Source organism: Orycteropus afer, unplaced genomic scaffold (genome assembly GCF_000298275.1).
Source record: "Orycteropus afer afer isolate SDZICR_OR568_19922 unplaced genomic scaffold, OryAfe1.0 scaffold00031, whole genome shotgun sequence".
NCBI classification, from domain to species: Eukaryota; Metazoa; Chordata; class Mammalia; order Tubulidentata; family Orycteropodidae; genus Orycteropus; species Orycteropus afer.
In genome coordinates, this window is record NW_006921618.1 from 15,484,447 (window position 1) to 15,506,591 (window position 22,145).

Here is a 22,145-nt window from a genome sequence, read left to right on the forward strand (position 1 = left end):
GCTCAGGGGTCCAAGATTATCTTCTGTGTCTGTGTTAATTGGTTTCCCTTTTCTTTGTTGAAGAGGGTCTGTGCAATCCTTCTGCCTAGTCCGCCATCTTTCCCCGCCTCTCTGTAGTATTTAGCAAATTCACTTTCCATACAGCAGTTCACACACGTTGTCTCATGACATTGCCTACAATTTACCACAATGCAATAGCTCCCCTCCCAACAGTTACCTCTTCCCTGTGTCCATCCCTCCATCCACTCCTGCCCCCTGAGCTGTCTCCCTATGCACCAACAGCCCTTCTTTCTCCCATGATTGTTCTCTCCAAGGAGTGTATCTACCTCAGGTACGTGTTCAACTCATATATCTGTCTTTTGTTTGCCTGTAAGCTACAGGTGTGGGTTTAATTCCAGACCTGAAGGGCAGCTAGGGGCCATAGTCTCAGTGGTTCCACCAGGCCCTATCAGACCAGCAAACCTGGTCCTTTTTTCCCCAAATGATTTTGAATTTTGTTCCACACTGTTCTTCCTCTCTATCCAGGATCTCCTCCACAGATCCCCCTCTGAGTGGTTGACAGTGGTAGCCGGGTACCATCTAGTTCTTGTTGTCTCATAGTCGTATAGGCTGAGGATCGCATGGTGTACTAGTCACTAGGACTAGTTCTTCCCACGAGTCTTTGATTTTCTTCATTCTTTGCTCTGGACGAGAGACCCATCATTGCAACTTGATGGCTGCTTGCAAGCTTTTAAGATCCCAGTCACTACTCGCCAAAGTAGGAGGTTGAACAATGTTTTGTGTAGTATGTTATGCCAATTGAGCTTGATGCTATGGTCCCCAGCCCACAGGTTCAACTACTCACTCCCTCTGGGTAGCTGGCTGTGACCAAGAAGTGACTACAACCTTGTCCTTTGTCAGCTCTACTATCCCCCTGGGAATTCTTACATACAAATACACTTGTAGAATCATTGTCTGCCAACCCTATACATGGTAAAATATGGTTTTTAATTTAACTTTTTTTTATTAAGCTCTCATTTATACTCTCTAGGTAAAATCCTCAAATGATGTTAACATGTATGCAGTTCAGAGGTCTCACAGTGATCAATCTAAAGAACATGGAATTTAGCAAGTTTACAGAACTAAGAATTTTAAAAAGATGACAGTGACATTACAATATTTGAATTAGAAATTTCCCTTGAAGACTTCTGTGGTGCAGTGACTTACTTGGTATATGACTCTTCAAGCCATGGTCTTTGCAGATGATTGGGTGGGACTATGCAAATGTGAGGTGCTTGTGGTCCACCAAAGGGACTGTATGGCTTGCTAATAATATAAAGTATGTGGCTCCCTTGTGGGGGGTGGGACTATGCAAATAAGGTGTCTGGAACCCTACCATGGGATTAGTCAGTTTTGCCATCTTGCAAAGCTTACATGAGCCATCCCAGAGGTGGAAAGGGGGAATCTCACCACCACCAAGAAAGAAGGTGGAAGTGGTGTGCCTCCTGAGACTGGCATGAGATTGGGGGAGGGGTGCACGTGCTTGCCCACTGGCCGAAGGTGAGAGAGAACCGAGTGCTTCAGGCAGGAGGCTTGCTGGCAGAGTGGGGTGCACCTATCTGCAGAGCTGAAAGAGCTTTGTAACACTTGCTGGGACAGGCCAGAAGCAAGCCTTTGGGCATGGTGGTCCTGCTCTTTGCATCCCCAGCATTCCTGACCCTGAATTGTAAACTGTTATTTCTGTAATAAACCCCATAATCATGAGTACTGTCTGTGAGTTGTGTGTGGACATTGCAGTGGATTATCATACCCAGCAGAGAAGAGAGTGCCGTGAGAGCGATAGCTGGTGTCAGAATTGGTTAAAAAGTTGGTGGGTGGCAGCATGTCTGACCTCTACCTCATAGGAATCAGCCTTGGGCTGCTGATCTTGGTCCTCCTTCACCCTTGTGAAGGTAGAAGAGGTCAGATGACGTTGCCCCTACATCCTTTTTGCAATTTCCATCAAGAAATGTATTTTTTTAATGTTCAGAAATTTGTTTTTGAAGAATGAAAAATTGCTCATTTCTACCTGCCACCAAAAGGTTTTTGAGAAATGTGCTGGTGCACTTACCGTGGGGAAAGGGAGACAGTTAACTCCTCTTTGGGCTTGAAAAGCAGACAACACTTCTAACATTTATACTTATGACTAAGAATACAGCCAAGTAACAAGTTTACTTCAACTACTGTGGTTTGAAATACAAGACAACCCCTTCTTTTCTGGGGTATTAATTTAGGGAAGAAACATACTATGACATGCAATTCTAATCTCCTTCATTAGAATACAAGGCAAAAGGATTCTTGACAGATGAACTGTTTTCCAGACCAGTGGGATACACTTAGATCCAAATCTGAAGAAATTAAATGAGATAAAGTAGTTGATATGAAATCAGGCCAAATCAAACAGGTTTGATATCATTTTGTCAGTTTTATTGCTTTTGCACTTAAGCTCAGCACAGCATGGTATTGATGTTTCTTTTCTATAATTAAATCTTAGTACATTTGACAGCAAATAAAACCTCTTATCATTCCAGTCCTAAACTTCTAAAAGCAATATAGTTTAGAAACAAGAAATACTCTCCCTTGCAAATTATTTAAAAATATTTTTATTTTCCCACATACCATGTATTTATAACAAATGGTTAGGTTTTTTTAAATTTTGAATTTTTTGGTGAAATTAATGAATTTTTATGAAGGCCTAGTTTGGACCTTACCCAGCTGGGCAACTGGGCTGATCCTATTCAGAAAAGACACAGGAACAAACTGTATAGAAAATAAAAACTTTATTTTTCAAGTTTATAAGATAGTTCCCATTACATATAACATTATGGTCAAGGACTCTACAGCCACAAATGCCTGCAGTCACATAAATACAACCAATCTAATCAATGCCTTTTCCTGTTTAGAGAGGCATCTGAAGTCCAGAGGGAGAGTCACGTTTTGAGGAGAAGTCGTCCTTAATGGGCTGGCTCCTGTCAGTGCGTTAGGAACTAACCAAGGGGCCTTGCTAGCTGGAACTACTTGACTCAGGAAAGGGACAGACAGGTCTGCTGATCAAGTTGGGCACAAGGAGATTTCCTCTCTTGTGGTTTAATATAGTTTAGAATCTAGAACTCACATTTGGCTTCTACAGAGTAAGTCTCTGAGAGTTACAATTTTTAGATGAAAGGAAACCAATTTAATGGTAAGAATTAGAAGCCAGCTTAAGAAGGGCCCTAATTGCCCCCTTCTGGAGGAGTAAGAGCAAGTTCCCAAGCTCCCCATCCTTTGGCCTAGAACATGGCTCTCTCAAGAAGAGGGGGAATGTGGCTCTGCCCCTATTGTCCTTTCCCCCGGGGTTCAGTGCCACTGACACCCATTCTAGGTAGTGAACATCTAAAAGTTCCATATGCTGCAGCTAGAGTTTGCCAATCAGATTCTACTCAGAGCTTTAAAGCTGAGTTTGTGTAAACTGCGAACAAGCTGTGGCACAAGTCTCTTGGGACACTAACTTTGCCCCCAACTTGCAGAGCAGAAGACAGGAACACCCCAAACCAAACCAAAGCCCACACAGGCATGTCAATCTGGAGCAGGTGCCTATTCTCCTGGACACCACCAGCTGCCCCAGGGGCACAGGACAGGGTGACGCTAAGGCACAGTCAGTTTTACATTCGAAAGTCAAGCCATAACCCCAGGACACACCTGGCAACTCCAGATCCTCTATTAGAGACAGCCATCACCACAAAATGTGAACACCCACCTTACAGAACCCAGTGCCCAGCCCGAGGAAGTACTCATCATTTGGCTAATTTCATGGAGATGGTTTCTAATATAAAGGGCTTCCCCTCTGCTGAAAGGACTCACAGTATTCTTAGGCCCTCAGTTTCCAGCAGCTTCTGATGCTACCCACTTATTTTCCTTTCTAGATCTTTGTGGTGGGGAGGGAGAGGGGAGGGAGGAGAAGACCGGGTAAGAGGAGCACTGTGTTCCCTAGACAATTCATTCTGTCTAAGTAAAGCCAGGAAGCTCCAGTTCACTGTCTGCTCTTGAGATGAGGACGGCAGCAACCAAGAACGAACAGACACCGCTCTGCTCAGTAAGCCTCCTCACCTCTCCTGGCCAAATTCAAGTCCCTTTTGGAAAGAGCTAAGCTGGACAAGCGGGAAAGGGTACTGAAAAAGGAGCCCAAGTCACAATCTTAGAGCTTCTCCTGGAGGGCAGGGAACAGGAAGCATGTGTTGTACCTGTGTGCGAGAATGAGGCCAGAGGTGGAAAAGTTGATGGGTAAATATCCATATACTGCACAGCCTCACAAGCTCAGGGCACAGCACCAACAGGTGCCATACAGGCAGAGCAGGAAATAACAGCTCTCTACTGCTGGCAGTAGAGGGATGGCTTGGGATCTGAGTAAAAGTTCATCTTAGAGCTTTCTAAGATCAACCATTAAGCAAGGCAGATCAACATCTGAGCAACGATGCTGAACATAGACCAGGGAGTCCACCTCAGACCACTTCTTGTTCCCCACGCCCACACAGCAACAAGGTTAAAGAGGCAGTAGAGTAACGGGGCACTGACATTAGTGCCTCTACAAAAACTTCTCCCTAAAACTGCGAGTCATGAAGCATTTTCTCAGTCAGTTCTGAGGGAATGTGTACCAGCCTTTCTCTGTTGCTGTCTGGGTGACCTGGTACTGGAAGGAGTCTGGCCTCTCTGCGCCAGCTCTAAAAGGGGACATGCAGAACCTCTGGGGCAAGGAATTTTAGCTGAGTTAGTCAAGGATGCCTCCCACTGAGGACAGACTGCATCCTTCTGAGGTCACCTCTCTCTGTGCAGCCTGGGAAAGGTAGAACTTCTTCAGCTCTCAGGAGGTTTATCCTGCCTGCACAGACAGCCAGGCAGGTCTGAGGCATGAAACATCAAAAACCACAGCTGGGCTGGAGTCTGGGACTAGTGGCTGCACACCCCATTCTCCCCAGAGATCAGGCTGAGAGCTGCTCTTATTATTGGGCCCAGGATTAAGTTTTCAAGTATGAAGACGGGGGTCCGACACTCTCATTTAAAATCAGTAAAGTCCTTCTGGTTTCCCATTTTAGAATGGGATTTGAGGTGGGAAGGGTGATCCATGGGAAATGGAGTTTTGATCACAACAGTCTGCTCTTTGGTTTTAGGCAGAGATCTGGGTAAATACAGACCCCGGATATCCTCACAGGATTCAAGGAGTTCAAAAGAAGTTAAATACATTGTTAGTTTTGGCCAAAATATAGTTATGAATCTGGTCTTAAACTTGACTTCTTGGGTACAATGTCCAGGGGTTGACCAGAGTTACGCGGGGGTGGCTATGAGGTGCAGAGGGCAAGAATGGTGTAAGAATCTAGCACTTGATGACTAAGAAGGAAGAGAAGGCTGTAGGGATAAGCATCTGTTAGGGAAGGGTTCTTCTCCTCTGTCTCAGAAAGCAAAGGGGATTTTCTTCATAGCTGAAATGTATAAGGAACCTTATCTACTTCTCTTCAGTTTGGAGCCTAAGCCTCCTGGACATAGCCAAGTTGAAGGCTTGGAATTAACTGTCTAAGAGAAGTTTCTAGGGACAAAGGGGAAGAAAGATTGGGAAAGAAACTAAGGTTCTGAGAATGGGAAATGCCAGAATCTAATCAGTGCCCAGTGCCCTCACGGCTCGGCAACCTAGGAGATGGAAGAACGGGAAGGGAACCATCCTAGAGAGCAGACCACTGGAGCAGCTAGAGGTGCTATCGTCACAGAGAGGTATTTTAGATATTTCAATTACTATTTCCCAAGGAAATGTAACACACCCCTTTCTGGCCAGAAAAAGAAAGGGGGGAAAACTTGCTTTAGAGACCAGGCCCTTACTTATAAAAATAACATATACATCCACTGGGAATAACTTCTACAGCTAAGGAGATTATAAAGACTGCAAGAGATGTTATTATAAAAGTCTGCTGCATTTATCCTATCACCACAAATTAAAAGGAGTTCTCAATCTGGTCATGGACTAAGAGTGCAACTCTGCCCCAAGAATTTCCTTTTCTTCATTTTTTTGAAACAAAACAGAACAAAAACCAGAAGAATTAAAAGCACTATAGCTGTGGCGAGCCTACTGTCCTCTTTACCCAACTGTCTCTTGTTTCTGTACAAGGATGAACACAGGGCTGCAGTCAATCTTAGCAAAGACAAGACCCGTCCCTTTTGGCGGCTGCTTCTGATTGTGTTCTCGCCAGCACTCCAGGGAGAGAAAGAGAGGATGTGTTCCCGGTAGGTTCCGGTCTCCAGCTCCCATCAGGAGTGAAAAGGAGCTCATAAGGCAGGCTCCTTGTTCCAGTTCTTAGAGAAAATCAAGTTCCAGAGCCTGGTGGAGGGACACTAGGTCTCCATGGTTTGTGATTCTCCAGAAAGGCATGTTGTGCTGGAAGAGAGAGAGGGACAGCTAGTTACCCTGATTTCTTTTGGGGACCTGTACCCCTCCTGCATGACTGTATCCTTTCACCATACTTATTTTAATCTGTATGCTGAGCAAATAATCTGAGGAGATGGACTTTATGAGGAAGAACAGGGCATCAGGATTGGAGGAAGACGCATTAACAGCCTGAGAAAGGCAGATGATACAACCTAGCTTGCTCGAAGTAGATGACTTGAAGCACTTACTGATGAAGATCAGCCTTCAGTATAGATTACACCTCAACATAAAGAAAACAAAAATCCTCACAAATGGACCAATAAACAACATCACAATAAATGGAGAAAAGATTGAAGTTGTCAAAGATTTCATTTTACTTGGCTCCGCAATCAGCACCAATGGAAGCAGGAGTCAAGACATCAGATGAGGTATTGCATTGGGCAACTCTGCTGCAAGACCTCTCTAAAGTGCTGAAGAGCAAAGATGTCTCCTTGAAGATTAAGGTACACCTGGCCCAAGCCATGGTATTTTTAATCATCTTATATGCATGTGAAAGCTGGAAGATGAATAAGGAAGACTAAAGAAGAGTTGATGGTTTTGAGTTGTGGTGTTGGTGAAGAATACTTTCAGGTACCATGGACTCCCAGAAGAACTACCAAATCTGTCCTGGAAGAAGTACAGCCAGAATGCTTCTTGGAAGCAAGAATGGCCAGACTTCGTCTCACCTACTTTGGTCATGTTGTCAGAAGGGCCCATTACCTGGAGAAGGTCCAAGTGTCTCCTGGTTAAGTGTTGGGTCAGTGAAAAAGGGGAAGGCCCTCAATGAAATAGGCCGACAACAGTGGCTGCAACGACGGTCTCAGGTATAGCAAGGATTGTGAGGCTGGTGCAGGACTGGGCAGTGTTTCGTTTTGTTGTCGCTATGAGTCGGAGCCGACTCAGCGGCACCTGACAACAACACAAGGCATCTTGTCTATGACCAAGATGTAAAACATACAGATCTAGGAAACAATAAATAGCCCATGTGGTCAGACTCCTATCCAGAATACTGTGTCAGTGTGTACCACTCTGGAAGTCACATTCTCAGTAATGTGGCTGATGCCTTTGATAAATGCAAGTGTTGGAAACCATGTTCTATGAAGCTGAAGGAGATTAGTTTTATTGATCATCTTGTTCAAAGTGTTTCCCAGTTACTCAGAGTATTGAATCTAAGACCAAAGTGCTTCTGCCATGTGGCTCAATGTTTTTTTTTCAAGCCAGCTGCTCACATGCTCACAATATCGAACAGGCTATTATTACAGAGAAGCAAGGGCAGACTTGTTAAGTCTTACTCAGGAGGGCCAAACTAGTATGTGAAAGTGAGAGATAAATTGTAGTTCACTGTAAGGCGGGATGTCCCAACAGCCCACAGTTGAACAGGCTATCCAGGAAGCAGTATCCTCCCCGAGGACGAGAAAGGTATCTGTCAGGGAGGGTGCAGAAAAGAACCCTCACAGGGTGAAGGCTGAACCAGGTAAAGCTCTAAAGCATTTTCCGACGGGCTTATTCTCTGGTAGATGATCACAGGCATCAGTCTAGAGACACAAGCTCTGCAAATGACATGAGCTGGCTTTTTCTCTCCTCTACTCTCTTCTTTTTCAGGCTAAGAAACACTGATGCCTATAATACATTAGTTTCCTCCTCAAAGAGGGCAACAAGTATTTCTAAGAAGCATTTTAGAATCAAAGCTCAAAGATAACCTATGTTAAAAACAAAAACCAAACTAAACTAAACAACAAAGCTTCTTACAGTTGGCATTAGTACCTTATTTTATTTTCATTTGACACTTTATAACTGCTACATAAAGTGTCAAATGAAAATAAAATGAGGTACTAATGCCACTGATGACCAGTCTCACAGCTCACTGTTATATTGTTATTTGCCCTGGAGTCAGATCCGACTCATAGCGACCCCTTCCTTGGGTTTCCAAGGCAGTATCACTATGGAAGTAGATTGTCCAATCTTCCTTCTGAGGAGTGGCTGGTGGGTTTGAACTGCCAGCCTTCTGGTTAGCAGTCAAGGGCCTTAGGCACTATGCTACCAGAGCTCCTAACAGAAAATTTAGGGTTATGCAATACGTACAGCTCATTAGTAGTTGCTAAAAGTTTCTAAGTTAACGGGATGAAGAATATTAGAACACTCATCCTTGCTGACAACCTACTGCCTCCAAGTCTAAGGAACAGCTACTAGAAGAAAACTCTGTAGGTAAGGAGGGAAAAACACCCAATTAAAATAAGGAGAAATTGAAAGAGGACAAATTGTCCAAAGTCACAAGCTAATAAAATGGCTAAGATGGATTTGAACCCACCTGATTCTAAATTCCACAGCTAAGACTCTTTCATGTACTGTTTCCTGTATCAATAAGAGATATCTCCAGTTGGGGGCACATAATGATGGATTTAATGAAGTCAGAACAATCTTTCCAGGGCTCAGAGGTAGGCAGGACTTTCTCTACAGAAACAACTCCCAATTTTGTTTTGAGAATCTGAAGCCTGGAGAAGTCAGAATGATTTGCCTTTTTGCAAATGCTCTTTGTGTGATTTCTTGACGGGCGCTGCTCACTAAGATGAAGGACAGCGGGGCCCACATCAGGTTTAATGATGGGAGTCCCATTTTAAATGGGTCTATATTGGGTTGTGAGGGCTCAAAGACTTTTAAGATTTTTGAGTGGCAGAGGCAAGGGGAAGATCTAATAACCTGGAGGGAAAAAACCCCCTTTGGGGAAAATGTGACTCTCTTCCTCTTTAAGAAAAATGGAAGCAAAAGGGCAAAGGCGGCAAATGTACATAGACTGCTAAGGCATCTGAGTTTTCACATTTTCTACCTGCGCAAGGCACTCCTGCACACACACATTTCCTTTTCCATACTTACCTGTTTTGCTGCAATTTCCTCATCTCGTCCATCTCCAATCACTACATATGTGACTTTCTTTCCAAATCTTGACACGATTCTCTCGAAGCAGCTCTCTTTACCTGATGAGAAGGTATTTCCTATTAGGACATACAATACCAAAGACCAGGGCTGCTGCTAGGGTCACCTCCATGTGCTTAGACCAACTACGTGGCAGCCCATGTGGTTTGCTGCGTAGGAAATAGGGGTGGGAACTAGAGATCCAATAGGCCCCTGCCCAAAGAATGTGAAATTGTGCCACTGTAAACTAAAACAACAACTACTATTATAGGATTTCTAGGCATTGTACTTTCTGAGTTATTGTAATTTTCAGTCTAAGAGTGAAGTTCCTAAGATCTTAGTTTGAGGGAATTTCTATGAACAGGAGACTAAAGGGCCTAGGCACTGTGAGAACTTTGAATACCACCTCACTTTTCACATCGCTTGCACTTCTACAGCTTAGAAAGCACTTTTCAACTTATTCCTTCATTCAATTCTCAAAATAATCCAGTGAGATGCGTACCATTCCCTGTTTTATGGATGTAAATAGAACCAAGAAGTTTAGTGACTTGACTCAGATCACAAAGCTAGAATTGGACCTGTGACTACTGACTCCAAGTCTAGGCTCTGGGCATTGTGTCATGATGAAAGGATGATTTCTAAAGGGAAAATTTTTAGGGAAGGAAAGAGAAATGAAAGTAATAGGCCATGATTTTGTATCAGAAATCAGGCAAACAGTCATTTCCTTCCATTTCTTCATTTTCCAGAAACAGTCCTGGGGGTAAGTAGGCCTTGTGTCTTTCAGTGGAGGAGGGGCCCCAAAGGAGAATCCAGAAAAATGACCAATGTGGCAGAAACATTTGTCACATCTGAATTTCCTCACTTTGAGACTACGTAACCCCAATTAGATTACATCATTGAAATGGACTTTGGAGGATTTACATCCACTGCAGACAGTTCTGAGAAACAAGCCAATGTATCAAAATTCAAATCTCATCTGGAACCAATAGCTAAAACATTTACAGAAGACATTGCTGTGGGAAAGACATTTTATTTGCATAAATAAATAAAAAGGTAATTATTTCCTTGCTCTTCCTTCACTATCTCCTATACTTCATTTCCCTGCTACCTTCTTCAGTTAACCAGGGTCCTAAGTCTGCTTCATTTTCCCTCCTGCTCCATTAACCTTCTCATTCTTTTCATGTTCTTCTTGCCAGATCTGGTGACTTAGCACCAGGGCTCCTGTGTAAGAAAAAGGTGCCTCTTCCTCAAGATACTCTACTGCCATCTGCTGGAAAATTGTTATAATAAATATAAAGACATAAATTTAGGGTGACTGCAATGTAAATGACAAGAACTTACACCACCAGACCCGGAAGCCCTGACTGTCCATCTGGTTCAAGCCTTTGACATCCCTAGCCCATGTAACACTTCCAAATATGTGGACGAGTCACCTCAGGTACACATAAGCCCTCTCTGGACTTCAACCTCAATTGTAATACAAAGCTTGGCTTAGGAGCACTTCAGTCCTTTTCAGTGCTAACATTTTATAATGGCATCATTATGTCTAACAATCAGGGCAGACACTTAATTGATGTTTGCTGAACAAATGCATATTAATCTCACAAATGATTCAGTGGACTGTAGTCCATGTCCTGAGCGCCAATTTAGTTCAAACATTAAAGCATTCAACTAATATCAAGCTGTTACTATTATTCAAAGTATCGAAGGGTTCTAATTCTATTCCAACTCAAAACCAAAAAAAAACTCAAAGCCGTTGAGTTGGATTCAACTCACAGCAACCCCTCCTTGGGTTTTCCAAGGCAGTATCATTACGGAAGTAGATTGCCCAACCTTCCTTCTGAGGAGTGGCTGGTGGGTTTGAACCGCCAGCCTTCTGGTTAGCAGTCAATGCCTTAGGCACTATGCCACCAGAGCTCCCTCATGCTAACTACCACACCCTTTTAACCTAATTCAACTTCTGTTAGACCACAGTCTAATTTATGATCTGTCTATAGAGAAAAACTACTCAGAATTTAGACTTTTCTCCTAAGACTGGACAAAGGGAATGCTTCATATTTAGAGGACAAGAGGAGAGAGATGCTTTCACTATCCTGGCATGCATTTATCAAGGATGAAAATGCACTCAGGAACTTCTCCTATAAAATGATTAAGAGACTAAGAGTGTTATTAACAGCCCAAAGTCAAGAAGCAGCTGCATGAACACATGACTCCAGTACAGTTGGTAATATATATCCTCTATTTATGTAAGTACTTACATTCAGGAGGATGAATGTCAGTGAATAGTGAATAGTGTTAAGCAATTGAAGGTAGTAATGGCAAGACCAACCTAGCCTCTGAAGAATAAGAGTTCCTAGCTTCCCCTTCAAAACCACTTCTGACATTTTTAGAAGTGATTTTGAGAATTCTCTTTAATGTTCAAGATCACAGAGTGGCCTTGAAGAGAGCCATAATTTTGAAGTCATTTCAGAGGAACCGAAAAATACTTCTTCTCCTTGCTCCCATTTCATAGTACTGGAAAAGGAAAGTCTCAAGCCACCCACTGTTACCATGGCACCAGGCAGCACTGCAACTTCAGAAATTAGCTCTGGATGAACCGAGACTGAGGAAAATCACCAACTAAGCACACTTACTGTCAGAGGCAATAAAATCACTTTCATTAGTTTGGTAAGCCTGTTGGGTGCCAGGACTCAATGTAACGAACATGACAAAAAAATCTACCTTTCAGGTGTGGGAGGTTCAGCAAGGGCGCTGGGTTTTTAAGTGAAATGTATACTAAAGCAGCCACCCAAACCCACTGCCGAGTCAAATCTGACTCATAGTGACCCCTCCTTGGGTTTCCGAGGTGGTATCACTATGGAAGTAGATTGCCCAACTTTCATTCTAAGGAGTGGCTGCTGGGTTTGAACGGAAAGCCTTGTGGTTAGCAGTCAAAGGCCTTAGGCACTACACCACCAGAACTCCCAAAGCAGCCACCGCAGTAGCTATATCTGAAGGGGGCTTTCAAATACACCTTCCCACCCAAATTTCTTGTAATGAAAATTCAAGCATACAAAAAAGTCTAGTGATAATAAAACAAATGCCTGTATACCTACAACCCACTCAGCTTTATAAAATCTTAACCCTTTATAGTTGCTTCAGATTTAAAAATCTTACCTGTGTACTTACCCAATCATTCTCCTCCCCTCCTTTCTCTCCATAAATAATATATGCTTTCGTTATGGATATTTTTAACCTCTATAATAATATTACACATTGAACATATCCATCTGCAACTTGCTTTTCATGTTCAACATTGTTTTTCATATTAATCCTTATGGATATATATACTTTTAATTCATTCACTTTTCCAGTGTATTATTCCATTATCCAAATACATGTATTTACCCATTTCTGTTCATTGTCAGCGTCATAGATAGGTGATCTCTAATTATTTGCTATTACTAACAAGTCTGGGTTGAAAAAACACTTGCACAAGTTTCCTGTGCACATGAGAAATACTCACGGGCAAGAGTTGACAGATACTTATAAAGGGCCAGACAGTAAATATTTCAGGTGTGGTGGGCTATATGGCCTTTGTTGCAACTACTGAACTGTTACCATAGTGTGGAAGCCACTATGTAAATGAATGGGCATTGCTATGCTTCAGTAAAACTTTGCAAAAGCAGGCAGTGGGCAGGATTTGACTTGTCAACAACAGTAACCAGACTCCTGCTTTAGGGTATACATCTCTTAAAGTGAAATTGCTTTATCATTAAAAACGAAGCAAAAAAACAGTTGCTGTGACCAGACTCCTGGCACACCCATGGGGTTCAGAGGAGAACATGCCCTAGGGATTTCCAGTGGCTGAGTTTTCATAAGTAGGTCCCCAGGCCTTTCTTCCGAGGTGTCTCTGGGTGGAACTTTTGGGTCCCAGCGAAGCGTGCTAACCATCTGCAATGCCCAGGGACTCTTGCCTGCTTATCTTGAACCTTATTAGACATTGACAAACCCAAAATGACTGTATGCACTTTCAATTTTATCTTCAGAATAAGAGTTTCCATTTCCTCGACAAAGCTATACACTGCAGGGCTTAAGGTTTGTCAGTCTGATGTGTTCAAAACATATCATATTTTAATTTGCATTTCCTTCATTACTGGTGAGGTTAAGGAAATTTTCACATTCACTGGCAATTTTGGTTTCCTTTTCTGTGAACTGGATTTTTTTTTTTTTTTTTTGCCCATTTTTCTATTAGGTTGTCTGTTGCTTATTAACTGGCAGTTCTTTATAGATTCTGTGTACTAACTGTCAAAGAAAGTATTGCAAATACCTTCTCTTAGTGGGTGGCTTGTCTTTTCATTTTTATCTAAAAGTAAATGCATCATGAGATCAAAATGCTCGTTTTTTTTTTTTTTTTAAATAGGTCATTTGGGTCTAATAAAAATAAGGGTCCCTACCTCAAAGTCATACAGATATATTTTGCATCTACATATATTTTTTATCTTTGTAATTGTTCTGGTTACCTAGTGCCGCTCTGACAAGAATATACCACAATGGGATGGCCTTAACTAACAGGAGGTTATTCTTACAATTTGGAGGCTTTAAGTCCAAGTTCAAAGTGCCAGGCTCTAGGGGCTAGGTGAAAGCCCCTCAACCTTGGGGTCCAGCTCTGCCTCCTGCTCCCGGCCCACTGGAGCTAGAGGTGTTTCTTCACTTAGACAGCTGCTGGCTGATGAGGCTGAGAAGCCCCAAGGTTGACAAGGAAAAAGGCACAGTCCCGATGTTACCAGACCACACGGCAGGCCATTAAGTCCATTTAAGTCCCAAGGTTGGCAGAGCATGTCAGGCAACGACACGGCTACATGCAGGGTCCAACGTGCCATAGGCTAGGGACCATTCCCAAGGCTTCTCCTTAAACACAGGAAGCAAACCACATCCCAAAGGCAGCTACTCAGCTGCTTGTGGCAGATCCCGCCATGGAGCTGACTGTCAGTCTCATCATGGGGAATAACTACCACCAGCTGCCCAGCCATTCAACCAGGCCCAGCCAAGTTGACACACAAACATAACTACCACAATCATCTTCTAAAAATTGTTTTACGTTTCATATTAAGTTTTCAAATTACCTGAAATTTATTTTTGCATGCAGTATAAAGAAGGAATATAATTCTGCTTTTCCTCATATGTGTAACCTAGTTATTCCACCACTGACTACATGCAAGCTCCATGATGGCAGAGAATTTTTGTCACTGCTGTATTTCTAGTGCCTTAGCAGTGCCAGGCACACAGCAGAGGTTCAATATACAGTTTTTTTAAAAAAATATAATTTTATTTATACAGAGCAAAACACAACATGCAACAATTCATACATGTACCATTTAGTAATAGTGATTATATTCTTTTGAGTTGTGTAACCATTCTCTCACCTTCCCTTTTGGAGTTGATCTTCCCCCATTAAGAGATTTATTGCCCCTAAGGCTTTGAACTGGTTCAAAATGGTTCAGTTATGGCTGATGGAAACATAAATGTTACATGGGAACCAAATCCTTTGTATGTCAGACTTAGACCTGAGTAAGAAACAGGCAGTGGTGGCCTGCTCAAAGATGGTGGCTGCACATTCAAAGTGGTGCAGTTGGCCAACATCTTTGAGTAGAGCACCACTGTCTGTTTCCTACTGGGGTCAAAATCTGATGAGTAAGAGATATGGCTGCTGTGCAATGTGCAGACTGTCCTTGCTTCCATCGGCCATGGCTGAACCATTGTGCGCAGGTTCGAAGCCCTGATTGTCCTCTAAGGTTCCTATAGAATCTTTTGAGTGGCTGTTGTCACAGTTGGATCCCATATGGATAGTTCTTAAAAGAACTTAATACTCAAAGCAGACATTTTTATGCTAGTTAAGCTAAACTATTGTTTGGTTTTAAGAAGACTTCAGGGGATATTTTTGGTTTAAGGTTTAAAGATGATCTCAGGAAAATAGTTTCAGGTATTTATCCAGTCTTCATAGCTCTAGGAAGTATGGAGTCCATAAGAATTTGAAATTCTGTTTTGCATTTCCCCCCTTTTGATCAGGATTCTTCTAAGGAATCTTTGATCAAAATGTTCAGTAATGGTAGTCAGGCACCCTCTAGTTCTTCTGGTCTCCTGAATAAAGAAGGCAGTTTTTCACTGAGGCAACTAGCCACACATTCCATATCCTTCTCTTATTGCCAACTCTCCTTCTTCCTCTGTTGTTCCAGGTAAAAAGAGGCAACTGTACCTTGGATGGCTGCCTGCAGGCTTCTAAGACCCAAGGATACTACACAAAAAATTAAGAGGTAAAATAGAGCCACTAAACATGTTATTAAACCAATTAACTGGGATGCCTCATGAGACCATGACTCTAAAACTCCAAACCAAGAAATTAAATCCCATGAGGCTTTTGGTTGTATATAAGCAGTCTCAGCAGCTACTTTCTTTTGTTGTAAATATATCTATCACACAATTTTTGCCAAGTCAACTTTTTATAGGTGTACAACTTACTGACAGCAATTACAATAACTGGGTGTATAACCCTAGCCTTAATCAACATGATATTTCCCTTACCATTAACCCCTTTTTCCTCTCCCTCCTGACAGTGGTAACCACTGATAAAATTTTGTTCTCTATAAATTTGCCTTGTGTGTGGTCAGACAATATTTGTCCTTTTCTGATTGGCTTATTTCACTTAGCATAGTATCTTCGAGCTTCATTGATATTGTAGCATGTATCAAGACTTCATTTTTCCTAATAGCTTAGAAGTACTGCATTATATGTATGCACCACATTTTGTTTATTCATTCATCTTTTTGCGCATTTAGGTTATTTCTACTTTTTGGCTATTGTGAATAGTGCTGCAATGAACACTGATGTACAAGTCTCTGTTTGAGCCTCTGCTTTCAAGTCTTTAGGGTACATACCTAGGAGGAGAATTGCTGGGTCATATAGTAGTTCTATTATTAGTATTCTGAGGAACACCAAACCGTGTTCCACGATGGCTGTGCCATTCTGCATTTCCACTAGAAATGGTCAGAGAACATAGTTTTTGAATGAATGAGTAAAATAAAAATAGTATTGTATGCATCTATACTGACTGCCATGGAAGGATGTATAGAACATATTAGGAGTAAATAAAACAAATTAGAAGGCAACATGTATAATATGACACCATTTCTGTTAAAAATTATACATGATGTGAGGAAAAACTATGAATGAACATATACAAAACACTGAGGAGCGGTCAGTTATTACTACTGTTTGATAGTTTAATTTTCCATAATCATTATATTTTAACTCATGAGAATTATAAATATATAGATGGGTGAGTTATAAGAAAAATAAGAATTATCCCTACTTCCCTCTGAATTGAGAAAACTCTGGCTTTCATTTATCAGCTTTCTGACTGTGGGTAGGTTAAACTCTGAGACACAATTTCATCTGTTAAAAAAGTGACAGTATCATCAATCTCCAAGACTGAATTTGGGCCCACTAAGGAGCTCTGGTAGCACAGTGGTTAAGCATTTGGCTGCTAACCAAAAGGCCAGCAGTTTGAACCCATCAGCTGCTCTGCGGGGTAAAGAAGTGACCATCTGTTTCTTGTAAAGATGTATAATCTTGGAAACCTTCTGGATGGTTGTATTCTGTACTATAGGGTCACTATGCATCAGAATTGACTCAACTGAAATGGTTTTTTTGGGCACATAAAAATTCAATTAATGATAACCATAAAAGAATTTATTCAATTATTCAACTTATTATTAAAATTTACACACCAACCACTAATGTCAAAGATGAAGAAACTGAAGATTTTTTACCAACTTCTGTAGTCTGATCAAACATGCAATCAAGCTGCAGTGATAATTACTGGTGATTGGATTGGAAAAGCTGGAAACGAAGAACAAACCAAACCAAACTTATTGTCATCAATTCCATTCTGACTCACAGTGACCCCCTTGGGTTTCCAAGGCTGTAAATCTTTACAGAAGCAGACTGCCTCATCATTCTTCCATGGAGCAGCTGGTGAATTCAAACCAGTGGTCTTTTGTTTAGCAGCCAAATACCTTAACCACTACACCACCAGAGATCCTTGAAAAAGGAACAGTAGTTGGAAAATATAGCCTTAATGACAGATAGGATGCTGGAGATTGCATGACAGAATTCTGCAAGATGAATGACTTCCTCATTGTAAATACCTTTTTTTCAATCACATAAACATATATACATACACGTGACTGCATATATGGACCTAGCTGGATGGAATACACAGGAATTAAATCAACTGTACCATGGAAAGAGACACTGGAGAAGCTCAATATCATCAATTAGAACAAGGCCAGGGGTTGACTGCAGAGCATACCATCAATTGCTCATATGCAAATTAAAGTTGAAGTAGAAGAAAATTAAAACAAGTTCACAAGAGCCAAAGTACAACCTTGAGTATTTCCCACCTGAATTTAGAGACCACCTTAAAGAACAGATTTGATGCATTGAACACTAATGACCAGACAAGTTGTGAGCCATCATACACGAGGAAAGCAAAAGGTCACTAAAAGGCACGAAAGAAAAAGACCAAAATGGATGTCAAAGTGACTCTGAGATTTGATCCTGAATGTAGATTAGCTAAAGAAAAAGGAAGAAATGATGAAGTAAAAGAGCTGAACGGAAGATTTCAAACAGCAGCTTGAAAAGACAAAGTAAAGTATTATGATGAAATATGCAAAGACTTGGAGTTAGAAAACCAAAAAGGAAGAACACACGGTGCATTTCTTAAGCTGAAAGACCTGAAGAAAAAAAATTCAAGACTTGAGTTGCAATACTGAAGGAGTCTATGGGCAAAAAAATTGAACAATGCAGGAAGCATCAATAGAAAATGGAAGGAATACACAGAATCACTGTACCAAAAAGAACAGGTTGACTTTCAACCATTTCAGGAGATAGCATATAATCAAGAGCTGATGGTACTGAAGGAAGAAGTTAAAGCTCCACTGAAGGCACTGGCAGAAAACCAGGCTCCGGGAATTAAAGGAATACTAACTGAGATGTTTCAAAAATAGATGGAATGTTGGAAGTGCTGTTGGCTATGTCAAGAAATTTGGAAGATGGCTCCCTGGTCAACCAACTGGAAGAGATCCATATTATTGGCCATCCCAAAGAAAAGTGATGCAACAGAATGCAGAAATTATCAAACGATATTATTAATATCACATGCAATTAAAATTTTGTCAAAGATCATTAAAAAATGGTTGCTGTGGTATACTGACAGAGCTGCCGGTAACCTAAGCCAGATTTAGAAGAGGTGGAACGAGGGAAATCATTGTCAATGTCAGATGGATCCTGGTTGAAAGCAAAGAAAACAAGAAAGATGTTTCCCTGTGTTTCATTGACCATACAAAGACATTCAACTGTGTGGGTCATAACAAATTATGGATAACATTGCAAAGAATGGGAATTCCAGAATACTTAATTGTGCTCATGTGAAACCAGTACACAGACCAAGAGTTTCCAGAACAAGGGGATACTGTGTGGTTTAAAATCAGGAAAGGTGTATGTCAGGGTTATATCCCTTCACCACACTTATTCAATTTGTATGCTGAGCAAACAATCTGAGAACCTGGACTATGTGGAAAAGAAAGTGCCATTAGGACTGGAGGAAGACTCATTAAGACCTGCAATAAGCATGCTTGCTGAAAGTAAAGAGGACTTGAAGCACTTACTGATGAAGATCAAAGACCACAGTCTTCACTATGGATTACACCTCAACAAAAAGAAAACATAAATCCTCACCAATGGACGAATAAGCAACTTCATGATAAATGGAGAAAAGACTGAAGTTGTCAAGGAAATAATAATTTCATTTGGATCTACAATCAACACCCACGGAAACAGCAGTCAAGAAATCAAACAGCATACTGCAGTTATACAAATCTGCTGCAAAAAGACCTCTTTGAAGTGTTAAAAAACAAAGATGTTATTTTGAGACCTAAGGTATGTTTGAACCAAGCCATGGTAATTTTCAATTGCCTCATATTCATGAGAAAGCTGGACAATGAATAAGGAAGACTGAAGAAGAACTGGTGCATTTGTATTATAGTATATTGAGTACACAGGCACCCTTAGGATATATTGAGGATTTGGCTATAGACCACCGCAATAAAGTGAATACAGCAATAAAGTGAGTCACACAGGCACTCTGGTGGTGTAGTGCCTAAAGTATCTGACTGCTAACCAGAAGATTGGTGGTTCAAACCCACCAACCATGCCACAGAAGGAAGACTGGATAATCTACTTCTGTAAAGATTAACCACCTTGGAAACCCAAAGGGGGTTGTTATGAGTCAGAATCAACTTGATGGCAGTGAGTTTGGTTTTTTTTTTTTTTTTTTGAGTGCGTATAAAAATTATATTTACACTATTCTATAGACTACTAAGGGTGAATTATGAAAAAATTCGAAATATTTTGGCAATTACGAAAGTGTGACACAGAAACACAAAGAGAGCACATGCTGTTGGAAAAATGGTGCTGACAGGCTTGCTCAACACAGGAGCACCACAGATCTTCAATTTGCAAAAAAAGCAGTGAAGCCCAATAAAGCTAAGTGCAATAAAACGAAGTATGCCCATACCATGGACAACCAGAAGAACGAACAAATCTGTCTTGGAAGAAGTATAGCCAGAATGCTTCTTAGAAGTGAGGATGGCAAGACTGTTTCATATACTTTAGACACGTGTTATCAGGAGGGACCAGTCCCTGAGAAGGACATCTTGCTTCATAAAGTAGAGGGTCAGCAAAAAAAAAAAAAAAAAGGAAGACCCTCACTGAGATGGAACGATACAGTGTTGGCTACAATGGGCTCAAACAGCAATGACTGTGAGGACGGCACCAGACTGGAAAGTGTTTTGTTCTGTTGTATACAGGGCTGTTAGGAGTCAGAAGCAGCTCAACAGCACCTAACAACATAAAACAATCATACATAAAACTAGCCTGTGTTGTACTGTCTGAAACTTACTTTGAAAAAATTATTAAAAATCATTTTGCCCAGCCCAACTACCAATGCCAACCACTCAGAAAGGGATCAAAACTGGAGATCCTGGATAGAGTGGGAGAAAAAATGCTGACCAAAATTCAAAGACATAGAAAGGACCAGAATTTCTGGTCAGATACAGACAGCTGAAACCCCTGACACTATGGTCCCAGGTTACCCTTTGGGCCTGGAATTGGACTCGCTCCCATGGGTGAGCTTTCAGCCAAACAGACAGGCCTAAGAGCTGAACACCTATCCTAGGGAGATGCACTTCTCAGAATAGTCAACCTCGAGAGGTTGGAAGGGCAGCATTTGTGAAGGAGGAAAGCTTGACAGATAGGGATGCATAGGTAAGGACACAGGAAAGGGGTAACCACAGGGAAGAGGGAGGAAGTGAGCTGTTTTGCGGGCGTTATAATCAGTGCTGTGAAACAAAATGTGTATGAACTACGAGTGTACAATTAATCTGCTTTATAAAATTACAAATCACAATAAAAATTTAAAAAAGAATTTTTTCCCCAAAGTTATGAAAACTTCTTAGCCATAACCAAATACCTTGAGGAAATGAGTTGCTGGGTCTGGGGGCTCAGGGCCACAGTCTCGGGGGACACTAAGGTAAGGTCAGTTGGCATAAAACATAGTCCATTGAGACAAGGCTCTATAGCCTACTTTGGTGAACAGTTACTGAGTTCTTTTTAAAAGCTTTTAAGTGGCATCTAAGGTGCAAATATTGGTTTCTTCCTGTCCAGAGTAAAGAAGAGTGAAGAAAAGCAAAGACACAGGGAAATAATTAGTCCAAAGGACTAATCCTAGCTTCCACGACCTTGAGACCAAAAAAACTAGATGGCATGCAGCTACCACTGCTGAGCACTCTAAAAGGGATCAAAATAGGAGGTGCCAGATAGATGAACAACAGTGTGGTTCAAAACTAAAAAAGCATAGAAAAGACCAAGTTTACTAGTCTGACAGACTGGTGGAACTCTCGAGAGAGACTATGGCTAACAGACACAGTTCAAGCCTGGAACTGAGCTCACCCCCGTGATTCAACTTTCAGCCAAACCAGATACAGGATTATAAGGTGAACAGTAATTCCAGAAGTGATGATCAATAGGGCAGCATGTGCCCAGGGATAAAGCTCAGAAGACAGGAAAGGAATAAGAAAGGACAAAGGGAAATGGTAAGCACAGAAGAAGTGGGAAGAGAGCCATTACACTGTATCGACTGCAATGAATGTCACAAAACAAAACGTATATGAATTGCTGAACTGAAAACCAATTTGCTCATAACCTTTCACCCAAATCACAATAAAAAAAATTATTTCTTAAAGTAGATTATTAAATGAAAAAGAAAAGGTATGGGAATAGTGCCTTTCTTTTTTGTGCTCAGAATGGCTTGAGGCTTCAGACATTGTACCTGAAATGTCATAATTTGAAAGCTAATAGAAGACCTCATTATCTCCCAGCACATGAGTATCCTTCTGTTCTGACAAAGGGATAATTTTAGGGATTTTCCCAACTTTCTTTATATGTTGTTGTTGTTACGTGCTGTCGACTCATTTCCAACTCATAGCGACCCCATGCACAGCAGAACAAAACACTGCCCGATCCCGCGCCAGGTCCACGATCTCTGCTATACCTGAGCCCATCATCGCAGCCACTGTGTCAATCCATCTCGTTGAAGGCCTCCCCCTCTTTCGTCGACCCTCTGCACTACCAAGCATGACATCCTTCTCCAGGGAATGGTCCCTTCTGACAACATGACCAAAATAGGTGAGAC

The 22,145-nt window shown here is 41.5% G+C and overlaps 1 protein-coding gene across 1 annotated transcript in view; it reads right to left on the reverse strand.

Moving 5' to 3' along the window:
* Positions 1 to 6,334: 6,334 nt before the first annotated feature.
* Positions 6,335 to 22,145, reverse strand: part of EYA3 (EYA transcriptional coactivator and phosphatase 3) — a 97,140-nt gene continuing 81,329 nt past the window's right edge. Inside the window, exons 14-15 of the mRNA XM_007935815.2 lie at positions 9,317 to 9,417; positions 6,335 to 6,415 (exon numbers count right to left, since the gene is read on the reverse strand). Coding sequence (XP_007934006.1) covers positions 6,335 to 6,415; positions 9,317 to 9,417 — 182 coding nt within the window. The remainder of the gene's footprint in view (positions 6,416 to 9,316; positions 9,418 to 22,145) is intronic.